Below are 14,123 nucleotides of genomic sequence, written 5' to 3' on the forward strand. Positions count from 1 at the left end.
TATTTTCTCTAAACAATACATGCAAAAGGTTATTTAATCTCAACAGCTAAAGGTAATTGGTAATTAAAAGGTAAAAGGTAATTAAAGGTAATTGTGTAAATTGTGCACCAATAATTAATTTTAAAAGCCTGTTATGTTAAATGAAGTGCCCTTTAATATAGACCACTTGGAGAATTCAAAAAATCTGACTTGTATGACTAAAGACTTGCAAAAGTGCACAAAATTATGCATTTTGACATGTTCCTCCGTGCACACTCTGTGACTTTTAGGAAGATTTTAATGCATTTAACCCCAACATTTCTCCATGTTTTCACCATCATTAAAGCACTAGTTATGTTGTTGCTTTGACAAAGTCATTTCTGAAGAGTATTATTTATTTCATGTGATTATTGATTCAATTACGTCTATCCCTCATTTTATAGGGAGGGTTTGGGATTTTGGCAATGAGGCCCTTTATCTACTTCCCCAGAGTTAGATTAACTTTTTTTGCTAAGTAGCGTTAGTGCAATGACTGGAAGTCCTGTAGACTTCCAGTCATTTCACTAACACTTGTTAGCATTGGGTTGCAAAACGACCTATTAACTTCCTTCATATTTGACGCAGATACATAAAAAAAGTATCCACGAGTTCATATGAATCTGGGGAAGTAGATACAATAATTTGATGATGCCAGAAAGTCACATTAAAGTTTGATCCTGAGATTAACACTTTTATTTATTCTGCTTCAAATGAGAAGTGTACCAGAGTCATCTGTGGTAGCAGAATCAGAATCCTTTAGGTAACATTGATAAATAAGATGTTTATCAATTTTCATAAAGTATGCTTATGTGGGTAAAAGTTACTTGGGGACCAGAGAGGGGAGAGGTCAGGTTAGTCTTATCTGTGAATGTGTCTGTAACTATTCCTAAACCATGTGAAGGGATGGTGTGATTAATGGGGAACCAGTTAGGTTGGCTCCACAATGTCTGTGTGCCAGTCACTCCTCTCTGTAAGCTTGTCCAGGAGGGGTTGTATTTTTTATGGGAGTATCTAGAAATTGACTATTGATATATGCCATTGGATGAGGTAATGTTTTGGTTCTAAGTGGTACCAAGAACGAGATAAGAACTTCGGTTTAGGAGAGGGCAAACTGAATGATAATTTATAGCTAATGCTGTCTGGCTATTGGATACTCCTTTTTCTGGTAAAAGGTTATTTGTGTAATGTTCCTAAGATCTGTTATTTGTCATGTGAGTTTAGATGGGTGTGTATTTGCTATAAAGGATCTCAGTTGCCATTATGTTGACACTCTCGGAGAATTCATTTATAGACACTGAATTGATCTGAGATTCACAGGGCTATGGTGAAGCTCATATAATTAAAGATGGACTTTATGATAACTCTGACTTGTGTGGTTTGCTCTCTCATGATTTGGTAATACAGGAAATTTCCACGACACATCTCACCAGAGATACTTTACAGAGAATCTAGGAAGATCCATTTAGTTAACAAAGTAGGACATTTTCTCTGAACTTGAACTTTAGATTCAATATAACAGAAAGTCAGTGAAGATGCTTAGAGAGCTCCTATGTTCCTTCACTCTTTTGGATCAAACCAATAGACACGTTTACTCATACAGAAAAACACTTTCGACAAGCATGGAGAGTATCTTCTTATTCATTGCTTGTAGTTCTGTTAGCAATTGTGTCATGTAGATTAGTTGATTTATATAGTTAATCAACGTTTTACCACACATTTCATTAAAGGGGCAATCAAGTTAATACATCCATTGTTTGAATTTTGCATTAATTATATGTACTTATATGTACCCATTGATTCTTGAAGTACACAGACCCCTTGACTTTTTCTACATTTTGTTACGTTACAGCCTTTTAAAAATGTATTAAATATTTGTTTTTCCTCATCAATCTACACACAATACCCCATAATGAAAAGTGAAAACAGTTTTTTTGACATTTTTGCAAATGTATACCAGAGCATCTTTTAAATATTTCTACAACTTGATTGGTGTCCACCTGTGGTAAATTCAATTGACTGGACATGATTTGGAAAGGCACACACCTGTCTATATAAAGTCCCACAGTTGACAGTGCATGGCAGAGCAAAAAACAAGCCATGAGGTCGAAGCAATTATCCGTAGAGCTCCGAGACAGGATTGTGTCAAGGCACAGATATGGGGAAGGGTACCAAAACATTTCTGCAGCATTGAATGTCCCCAAGAACACAGCGACCTTTATAATTTTTTAATGGAAGAAGTTTGGAACCACCAAGACTCGTCCTAGATCTGGTCGTCCGGCCAAACTGAGCAATCGGGGGAGAAGGGCCTTGGTCAGGGAAAGATGAACGGAGCAAATTACAGAGATATCCTTGATGAAAGCCTGCTCCAGAGTGCTCAGGACCTCAGACTGGGGCGAAGGTACACCTTGCAATAGGACAACAGACCTAAGCACACAGCCAAGACAACGCAGGAATGGCTTCTGGACAAGTCTCTGAATGTCCTTGAGCTACATATTCGTCGCCAGACCCACTGGCTCCAGGTCATCTACAAGTCCATGCTAAGTAAAGCTCCACCTTATCTCAGTTCACTGGTCACAATGGTCACTCCAGCAGGTGTATCTCACTGATCATCCCTAAAGCCAACACCTCATTTGGCCGCCTTTCGTTCCAGTTCTCTGCAGCCTGTGACTGGAACGAATTGCAAAAATCGCTGAAGTTGGAGACTTTTATCTCCCTCACCAACTTCAAACATCTGCTATCTGAGCAGCTAACCGATCGCTGCAGCTGTACATAGTCTATCGGTAAATAGCCCACCCAATTTACCTACCTCATCCCCATACTGTTTATATTTATTTACTTTTCTGCTCTTTTGCACACCATTATCTCTACCTGTACATGACCATCTGATCATTTATCACTCCAGTGTTAATCTGCAAAATTGTAATTATTCACTTACCTCCTCATGCCTTTTGCATACAATGTATATAGACTATCTTTTGTTATTGACTTGTTGATTCTTTACTCCATGTGTAACTCTGTGTTGTCTGTTCACACTGCTATGCTTTATCTTGGCTAGGTCGCAGTTGTAAATGAGAACTTGTTCTCAACTAGCCTACCTGGTTAAATAAAGGTGAAATAAAAATGTAAAATAAAAACCTGACAGAGCTTGAGAGGATCTGCAGAAAAGAATGGGAGAAACTTCCCAAATACAGGTGTGCCAAGCTTAGAATGTCATACCCAAGAAGACTCGAGGCTGTAATCTCTGCCAAAGTTGCTTCAACACATTAATGAGTAAAGGGTCTGAATTCTAATGTGAATGTGATATTTCAGGTTTTTCTTTTTTATACATTTCCTAGAATTTCTAAAAATATATTTTTGCTTCGTCATTTTGGGGTATGGTGGGTAGATCTACTTCCCCAGAGTATCACAATCCCAGTGGGTCAGAAGTTTACATACACTAAGTTGACTGTGCCTTTAAACAGCTTGGAAAATTCCAGAAAATGATGTCATGGCTTTAGAAGCTTCTGATAGGCTAATTGACATAATTTGAGTCAATTGGAGGTGTACCTGTGGATGTATTTCAAGGCCTACCTTCAAACTCACTGCCTCTTTGCTTGACATCATGGCAAAATCAAAAGAAATCAGCCAAGACCTCAGAAGAAAAATTGTAGTCCTCCACAAGTCTGGTTCATCCTTGGGAGCAATTTCCAAATGCCTGAAGGTACCACGTTCATATGTACAAACAATAGTACGCAAGTATAAACAGCATGGGCCCACGCAGCCGTTGTACCGCTCAGGTAGGAGACATGTTCTGTCTCCTAGAGATGAACGTACTTTGGTGCGAAAAGTGCAAATCAATCCCAGAACAACAGCAAAGGACCTTGTGAAGATGCTGGAGGAAACAGGTCAAAAAGTATCTATTTCCACAGTAAAACGAGTCCTATATCGACATAACCTGAATGGCCACTCAGGAAGGAAGAAGCCACTGCTCCAAAACCTCCATTAAAAAAACAGACTACTGTTTGCAACTGCACATGGGGACAAAGATGGCACTTTTTGAAGAAACATCCTCTGGTCTGATGAAACAAAAACATAATTGTTTGGCCATAATGACCATCGTTATGTTTGGAGGGAAAATGGGGAGGCTTACAAGCCGAAGAACACCATCCCTACCGTGAAGCACCGGGGTGGCAGTATCATGTTGTGGGGGTGCTTTGCTGCTGGAGTGACTGGTGCACTTCACAAAATAGAGAGAGAGGAAAATTACGTGGATATATTGAAGCAACATCTCAAGACATCAATTAGGAAGTTAAATCTTGGTCGCAAATGGGTCTTCAAAATGGACAATGAGCCCAAGCATACTTCCAAAGGACAACAATGTCAAGGTATTGGAGTGGCCATCACAAAGCCCTGACCTCAATCTCATAGACAATTTGTGAGCAGAACTGAAAAAGGGTGTGCGAGCAGGGAGGCCTACAAACCTGACTCAGTTACACCAGGTCTGTAAGGAGTAATGGGCCAACATTCACCCAACTTATTGTGGGAAGCTTGTGGAAGGCTACCCGAAACATTTGACCCAAGTTAAACAATTTAAATGCAATGCTACCAAATACGTATTGAGTGTATGTAAACTTCTGACCCACTGGGAATGTGATGAAATAAATAAAAGCTGAAATAAATCATTCTCTCTGCTATTATTCTGACATTTCACATTCTTAAAATAAAGTGGTGATCTTAACTTACCTTTCTTCTCCAAGGTGGCATAGCAGTTCAGACGTCTTTTGTCCTCGTCTTGTCGTGTCCTGTATATATATATATTTACAACTTTTTCACATACATTTTATTTTTATTTTCCATCAACTCATCTTCAAAACACTCTCCTGCAACCCGCCTCACCAATGTATATTTATAAAAAAGTATTATTTACCTCAGATCTGTAATCCTCCAAGAAGCTAGCCAGAAACTCCAGGAGGCTGGCCTGAAACTAGCCAGAAGCTAATCCAGAAGCTAGTTCAGAAGCTAGTTGGCTCCTTTACTGGTAAGTCGTTGGTGTTCAGCTAACCACGGTTTGTGGTCATCGGCTATCCTTTGGCTCGAAAGTCTATCGCCAGTTCTGTACGGCGCAGCGCGGCTCGGAGCGGAGCATACCGGACCAATTTTTCTCTCCATGTCCCTGGATTTCGACTGCTCTCTGGACATTCATGCCCGGATCTCACAGCTAGCTAGCTGCTATCCGTGTGACTATCGGCCTTCGTCGATTCCGGAGCAAACATCAATTGTTCCGGAGCTAGCAAGCTCCGTCAATCACTCTTGAGTTCCATCAATCGCACCTGGGCTGCAGTCGCCTATCCGGACCCGTTTTGCTGCCTTCGCGGAGCCCCACCGGGCCTTCACAACTGGACTGCCGACGTTATCTACCCGAAGGGGTTATTCGGCTGGCTCCTCCGTCGCGACGTTACCTGAACGCCCATCTGCGGCCTGTTAACCGTTAGCTGTCTTACCGGCTGCTATCTGAATAGACAATCGGACAATTTTTTTTAATTTTTTTTTATTTATTTATTTATTATTATTATTATGTTTTCTTCTTGGGCCTCTATAACTATATCTATTGTTTTTATTTTTGTTGTTGTTGTGTGATTTGGATTGATCCCCTCTACCACACGGAACCCCACTAATCTACTGACGGAGCGCAGGAGGTGGCTAACAACAGACCTCCATCCTATGCTAGCTTGCTACCGATGCCCTGGCTAGCTGTCTAAATCACCAACCAACCTCTCCACTCACCGGACCCTTTTGATCACTCGACTAAGCATGCCTCTCCTTAATGTCAATATGTCTTGTCCATTTCTGTTCTGGTTAGTGTTTATTGGCTTATTTCACTGTAGAGCCTCTAGTCCTGCTCACTATACCTTATCCAACCTATTAGTTCCACCACCCACACATGCAATGACATCTCCTGGTTTCAACGATGTTTCTAGAGACAATATCTCTCTCTTCATCACTCAATACCTAGGTTTACCTCCACTGTATTCACATCCTACCATACATTTGTCTGTACATTATACCTTGATGCTATTTTATCGCCCCCAGAAACCTCCTTTTACTCTATGTTCCAGACGTTCTAGACGACCAATTCTCATAGCTTTTAGCCGTACCCTTATTCTACTCCTCCTATGTTCCTCTGGCGATGTAGAGGTGAATCCAGGCCCTGCAGTGCCTAGCTCCACTCCTATTCCCCAGGCGCTCTCTTTTGACGACTTCTGTAACCGTAATAGCCTTGGTTTCATGCATGTTAACATTAGAAGCCTCCTCCCTAAGTTTGTTCTATTCACTGCTTTAGCACACTCTGCCAACCCGGATGTTCTAGCTGTGTCTGAATCCTGGCTTAGGAAGACCACCAAAAACTCAGACATTTTAATTCCAAACTACAACATTTTCAGACAAGATAGAACTGCCAAAGGGGGCGGTGTTGCAATCTACTGCAAAGATAGCCTGCAGAGTTCTGTCCTACTATCCAGGTCTGTACCCAAACAATTTGAACTTCTACTTTTAAAAATCCACCTCTCTAAAAACAAGTCTCTCACCGTTGCCGCCTGCTATAGACCACCCTCTGCCCCCAGCTGTGCTCTGGACACCATATGTGAACTGATTGCCCCCCATCTATCTTCAGAGTTCGTGCTGCTAGGCGACCTAAACTGGAACATGCTTAACACCCCAGCCATCCTACAATCTAAACTTGATGCCCTCAATCTCACACAAATAATCAATGAACCTACCAGGTACCTCCCCAAAACCTTAAACACAGGCACCCTCATAGATATCATCCTAACCAACTTCCCCTCTAAATACACCTCTGCTGTCTTCAACCAAGATCTCAGCGATCACTGCCTCATTGCCTGCATCCGTAATGGGTCAGCGGTCAAACGACCTCCACTCATCACTGTAAAACGCTCCCTGAAACACTTCTGCGAGCAGGCCTTTCTAATCGACCTGGCCGGGGTATCCTGGAAGGATATTGATCTCATCCCGTCAGTAGAGGATGCCTGGATATTTTTTAAAAATGCCTTCCTAACCATCTTAAATAAACATGCCCCATTTAAGAAATTTAGAACCAGGAACAGATATAGCCCTTGGTTCTCCCCAGACCTGACTGCCCTTAACCAACACAAAAACATCCTATGGCGTTCTGCATTAGCATCGAACAGCCCCCGTGATATGCAGCTGTTCAGGGAAGCTAGAAATCATTATACACAGGCAGTTAGAAAAGCCAAGGCTAGCTTTTTCAAGCAGAAATTTGCTTCCTGCAACACTAACTCAAAAAAGTTCTGGGACACTGTAAAGTCCATGGAGAATAAGAACACCTCCTCCCAGCTGCCCACTGCACTGAAGATAGGAAACACTGTCACCACTGATAAATCCACCATAATTGAGAATTTCAATAAGCATTTTTCTACGGCTGGCCATGCTTTCCACCTGGCTACTCCTACCCCGGACAACAGCACTGCACCCCCAACAGCAACTCGCCCAAGCCTTCCCCATTTCTCCTTCTCCCAAATCCATTCAGCTGATGTTCTGAAAGAGCTGCAAAATCTGGACCCCTACAAATCAGCCGGGCTAGACAATCTGGACCCTTTCTTCCTAAAATTATCTGCCGAAATTGTTGCCACCCCTATTACTAGCCTGTTCAACCTCTCTTTCGTGTCGTCTGAGATTCCCAAAGATTGGAAAGCAGCTGCGGTCATCCCCCTCTTCAAAGGGGGGGACACTCTTGACCCAAACTGCTACAGACCTATATCTATCCTACCGTGCCTTTCTAAGGTCTTCGAAAGCCAAGTCAACAAACAGATTACCGACCATTTCGAATCTCACCATACCTTCTCTGCTATGCAATCCGGTTTCAGAGCTGGTCATGGGTGCACCTCAGCCACGCTCAAGGTCCTAAACGATATCTTAACCGCCATCGATAAGAAACATTACTGTGCAGCCGTATTCATTGATCTGGCCAAGGCTTTCGACTCTGTCAATCACCATATCCTCATCGGCAGACTCGACAGCCTTGGTTTCTCAAATGATTGCCTCGCCTGGTTCACCAACTACTTCTCTGATAGAGTTCAGTGTGTCAAATCGGAGGGTCTGCTGTCCGGACCTCTGGCAGTCTCTATGGGGGTGCCACAGGGTTCAATTCTTGGACCGACTCTCTTCTCTGTATACATCAATGAGGTCGCTCTTGCTGCTGGTGAGTCCCTGATCCACCTCTACGCAGACGACACCATTCTGTATACTTCCGGCCCTTCTTTGGACACTGTGTTAACAACCCTCCAGGCAAGCTTCAATGCCATACAACTCTCCTTCCGTGGCCTCCAATTGCTCTTAAATACAAGTAAAACTAAATGCATGCTCTTCAACCGATCGCTACCTGCACCTACCCGCCTGTCCAACATCACTACTCTGGACGGCTCTGACTTAGAATACGTGGACAACTACAAATACTTAGGTGTCTGGTTAGACTGTAAACTCTCCTTCCAGACCCATATCAAACATCTCCAATCCAAAGTTAAATCTAGAATTGGCTTCCTATTTCGCAACAAAGCATCCTTCACTCATGCTGCCAAACATACCCTTGTAAAACTGACCATCCTACCAATCCTCGACTTTGGCGATGTCATTTACAAAATAGCCTCCAATACCCTACTCAACAAATTGGATGCAGTCTATCACAGTGCAATCCGTTTTATCACCAAAGCCCCATATACTACCCACCATTGCGACCTGTACGCTCTCGTTGGCTGGCCCTCGCTTCATACTCGTCGCCAAACCCACTGGCTCCATGTCATCTACAAGACCCTGCTAGGTAAAGTCCCCCCTTATCTCAGCTCGCTGGTCACCATAGCATCTCCCACCTGTAGCACACGCTCCAGCAGGTATATCTCTCTAGTCACCCCCAAAACCAATTCTTTCTTTGGCCGCCTCTCCTTCCAGTTCTCTGCTGCCAATGACTGGAACGAACTACAAAAATCTCTGAAACTGGAAACACTTATCTCCCTCACTAGCTTTAAGCACCAACTGTCAGAGCAGCTCACAGATTACTGCACCTGTACATAGCCCACCTATAATTTAGCCCAAACAACTACCTCTTTCCCAACTGTATTTAATTTTAATTAATTTATTTATTTTGCTCCTTTGCACCCCATTATTTTTTATTTCTACTTTGCACATTCTTCCATTGCAAAACTACCATTCCAGTATTTTACTTGCTATATTGTATTTACTTTGCCATCATGGCCTTTTTTGCCTTTACCTCCCTTCTCACCTCACATTGTATATAGACTTGTTTATACTGCATTATTGACTGTATGTTTGTTTTTACTCCATGTGTAACTCTGTGTCGTTTTATCTGTCGAACTGCTTTGCTTTATCTTGGCCAGGTCGCAATTGTAAATGAGAACTTGTTCTCAACTTGCCTACCTGGTTAAATAAAGGTAAAATAAAATAAATAAATAAATAAAAAGACAGGGAAATTTTACTCGTATTAAATGTCAGGAATTGTGAAAAACTGAGTTTAAATGTATTTGGCTAAGGTGTATGTAAACTTCCAACTTCAACTGTATAAGGCTGTAACGTAACAACATTTTGAAAATGTCAAGGGGTGTCACGTTCTGACCTTTATTTCCGTTGTTTTGTCATTATTTAGTATGGTCAGGGCGTGAGTTGGGTGGGCAGTCTATGTTTGATTTTCTATGATTTGGGATTTCTATGTTTCGGCCTAGTATGGTTCTCAATCAGAGGCAGGTGTCATTAGTTGTCTCTGATTGAGAATCATACTTAGGTAGCCTGGGTTGCACTGTTTGTTTGTGGGTGATTGTCTATGTTAGTTGCTTGTGTCAGCACAGGTCTCATTTATAGCTTTGCGGTCGTTATTTGTTTATTGTTTTTGTATAGTTTGTATTCAGTGTTTTCTTTGATTAAATATTCATCATGAACACATACCACGCCGCATTTTGGTCCTCTGATACTTCTCGCCTCTCCTCTTCAGATGAAGAGGTGGACGCCCGTGACAAGGGGTCTGAATACTTTCCCACTGCACAATATATATTATGCCTCATGAGCTTAATTCACCTGTTGTACCCCATCAGAAACCAAAATATGTAGCTAAGCCTGTTTTACTCTGTTTTTAAACATTGTTAATGTGAACAAACTTTGTTTAGCATCAAAACATTGTTAGAGCTTTTTGGTCAGATTTTAGCTCTGTCTATGAATTTGAAAGTGGTTACATTTCTCCAGGCTCATCCCTCAGCTCTTTACCAAAGTAGAGGTGGGGTGACCACTTTGTTATTGTTTCAATAAAGGACTCTAGCTTTACTGTATTATTTAAGATACACTTAATTACAAGAAATGTGTTACCAATGAATTCATTAATGACACAGGGATCCTTTAGAGATCTTTGATTATACATGTATATTACTATAAATAATATGTCCAGTGTGTTAATGAAAATACATTTAAGTCATAATGACAACCCCTCCTCCCTATAGAGTCAAACCCAATGAGGATTGTGCTGCTGGGGAAAACAGGAAGTGGCAAAAGCAGTGCAGGAAACACCATCTTTGGAGGAGATGAAGAGTTCAAGATAGACAGTTCAGCCAAGTCCGGAACACAAAAGTGTGAAGCAAAGACCAAGGACATCAATGGAAGAAAGGTCACTGTAGTAGACACACCTGGACTCTTTGACACAAACATCCCTGAAGAGGAGCTGAAACCTGAACTAGTGAAATGTATTGTAGAATGTGCTCCGGGGCCACATGCCTTTCTCATTGTGCTTAAAGTGGAAAAGTACACAGTCCTCGAGGAAAGAGTCATCACACAAATCGAGAACCTTTTTTCACGACAGATCTTTAATTATGCCACAGTTCTCTTCATTTACGGTGACCAGCTTCATGAAGGAAAAACTATTCATGATTTTGTGAAAACAAATAAGAAACTGAGTGAGCTTGTGGAGAAATGTGGTGGCCGCTGTCACGTCATTGACAACAAACACTGGAATACCAGTCAGCAGGGTCAGTACAGGAACAACCAGTACCAAGTAGCAGAGTTACTCAACACCATAGAGAGAGAGGGCGGAGGAAGATGCTACACCAATGAGATGCTTCAAGCAGTGCATGGAGTCATACAAGCAGAGAAAGAGAGTCTTAGAGAGTCAAACAGCCAGATGTCAGAGGAAGAAAACGAAAAACTAGCCAAGGAAAGAGCGAGAAAGAAACTCCTGATCAAGTTGTCAGGGGTAGCAACAGGTGTAGTGGTAGGAGCGTTCCTTGGGGTTGTAGGGTCATTAGCAGTAGTACTTTCTCTCTTAAGCAGTATAGGAGCAGCAGCAAAATCAGCAGCGGCAAAAGCAGCAGCAGGAGGAGTAGCGGGAGGAGGAGTAACGGCAGCAGGAGGAGGAGTAGCAACAGCAGCAGGAGTAGCAGGAGGAGGAGTAACGGCAGCAGCAGGAGGAGTAACGGCAGCAGCAGGAGGAGTAGCAACAGCAGCAGGAGTAGCAGGAGGAGGAGTAACGGCAGCAGCAGGAGGAGTAGCAACAGCAGCAGGAGTAGCAGGAGGAGGAGTAACGGCAGCAGCAGGAGGAGTAGCAACAGCAGCAGGAGTAGCAGGAGGAGGAGTAACGGCAGCAGCAGGAGGAGTAGCAACAGCAGCAGGAGTAGCAGGAGGAGGAGTAACGGCAGCAGCAGGAGGAGTAGCGGGAGCAGCAGGAGGACTAGCAACAGCAGCAGGAGTAGCAGAAGGAGTAGCAGCAGCAGGAGGAGTAGCAGCAGCAGGAGGAGTAGCAGCAGCAGCAGGAGGAGTAGCAGCAGGAGGAGTAGCAGCAGGAGGATTAGCAGCAGGAGGATTAGCAGCAGGAGGATTAGCAGCAGGAGGAGAAGCAGCAGGAGTAGCAGGAGCAGTAGCAGGAGGAGTATCTGGAGGAGGAGCAGCAGTAGGAGGAGCTGGGGCAAACATTGGAGTGGGTACAGGGTTAGGCATAGCTGTTGGTGTGATAGCAGCATTAGCAGGAGGAATAGGAGGGGGCATAGTTGGAGCTGCTGCAGCAGAGGATGCACAGACACCAGGAGAGGCAGTAAAGAAAGCAGCTGGGGCAGTCTGTGAGGTGGGTAAGTATATCTTGGAGGAGGCAAAAGGTATTTTGGACAGTGTACGAGGTGTGTCAGAGGGGTACAGCAAACTGAGTTTGAGTGAAGAAAAGAAGTAGCAGGAGCACTCTAGGTATTCAGAAAACACAGGTGAAATGAGTGAATGAGTGTTAACAACCTCTGTTTCAATAGTTTACTGAACACAACAGTCAGTACCATACCACAGAAGAAGAAAAACTGTTCAAACAAATAATAAACATTTCAGACAAATCAAACCTTATAACATGTCATTGTTTTAACATAATTATAATAGCACATTTTTTATTTCAGTGTTTTAACAGAATTACAGTAGCAAATGTTTGATTCCAATGTTATACAGAATTACAGTAGCAAATGTTTGATTCCAATGTTATACAGAATTACAGTAGCAAATGTTTGATTGCTATTTTCAAATGATTAAGTGAAAAATGAAAATTTCCTTTCAATGTAAATGATGTAATGAGTCAAGTAAAAAATACCACAAAAAAACACATTATACTGTATATGTAACCGATGTGAAATGGCTAGCTAGTTAGTGGTGGTCCGCACTAATAGCGTTTCGATCGGTGACGTCACTCGCTCTGAGACCTTGAAGTAGTAGTTCCCCTTGCTCTGCAAGGGCCGTGGCTTTTGTGGAGCGATGGGTAACGATGCTTCGTGGGTGACTGTTGTTGATGTGTGCAGAGGGTCCCTGGTTCGAGCCCGGGTATGGGCGAGGGAACGGACTAAAATGATACTGTTCCATTTTTAACATGCATGACTACATCTCTGTTGTTATAATGTTGTATGAGTTGAATAAACTGGAGACAGAGAAGCTGCTCATAAAATCATATTTACCACAATGTTGATTTTATATCAGGATTTCCCTTTTCACAGCTTACTAGCTTTTAGTTTATGTAAGTGTAGTCAGTGACATCAGCTATTACCAGCATTGTGGAAATGTTAATCTCCTTCACTCAAAAATCTTCCTATTTTTTTATGATCACTATGGTATTGTCTGTATTTACTATTTTTTATGATTGAGACTTTAGGAATGTGGACTGGCATGTATTCTACACTGATTTAATTACTTGCGAAAACAAAATAGCGAATTGTTCACAAACTGTTGGATTCATTCACATTAAAACAGTCATTTATTTTAAAGCATAAGAGGTATTTAGAGCATATTAGAGTTTTCCTTATTCAGTATCTTCAGTATCTTGTTCAGGGCAGCTCTATCTCGAAGGCAGATAGTACTGTGAAAGTTTAAGTTTAGGCAAGAAATGTGATTGGTTGAGTTCAAACAAGCAATTCCAATCATCCTGCTATAAGAGCAGATCTGCCTCAAGGGCAGAAAATGAATGTGATTGTTTAAGTTTAGGCACAAGGAACCCACGTGTTACCCCCATCACCCACCACCAACCCATCACCCACCACCACCCTCCCCCACCCCCATCACCCACCACCAACCCATTTCCCACCACCAACCTTGCCTGGTGCAGTCGTGTAAAGTACCTAAGTAAAACATACTCTAAAGTACTACTCTGATGGAAATGATAATGTTTGTGATTTTCTAATAACCAATTTCTGTGTTATATTTGTGCTTTTTCTATAAACCCATTTCTGTGTTCATGCAAGTGACTGATTGAACGAATCCTCACTATCAGTATCTGCAATTTGGCAGTACGCCCAGAAACTTGTTTAGAGAAATGGATGTATCAGTTTCAAGGCCTCGGCTCAGAGAGAAGAAGCCTCGTGAGGTATTGGTCTGTCACATGCATGACCCAGTATTTGTCGTCACATGAATGAAGCAAACATTCATTCTAAATGGTGAATAAACTAAATCATGCCAATAGAACGTGCCAGTATCTAAGGGAAGTAACGGGACTGCCCCGTTTGAGCTCACTTCAGACCAGTACTTTACGCATCTTAGTTTGACTGTGACCTCTCCAGCTTGCTAACCATAAACAATGTTTCATTTCA

The 14,123-nt window shown here is 42.3% G+C and overlaps 1 protein-coding gene across 1 annotated transcript in view; it reads left to right on the forward strand.

The window, feature by feature from the left end:
• si:dkeyp-67a8.4 (uncharacterized PE-PGRS family protein PE_PGRS54) overlaps positions 1–14,123 on the forward strand; it is a 15,356-nt gene extending 1,233 nt beyond the window's left edge. The window contains exon 2 of the mRNA XM_031791882.1: positions 10,530–14,123. Coding sequence (XP_031647742.1) covers positions 10,530–12,241 — 1,712 coding nt within the window. The 3' untranslated portion in view covers positions 12,242–14,123. The remainder of the gene's footprint in view (positions 1–10,529) is intronic.

Source organism: Oncorhynchus kisutch, linkage group LG16 (genome assembly GCF_002021735.2).
Source record: "Oncorhynchus kisutch isolate 150728-3 linkage group LG16, Okis_V2, whole genome shotgun sequence".
NCBI lineage: Eukaryota > Metazoa > Chordata > Actinopteri > Salmoniformes > Salmonidae > Oncorhynchus > Oncorhynchus kisutch.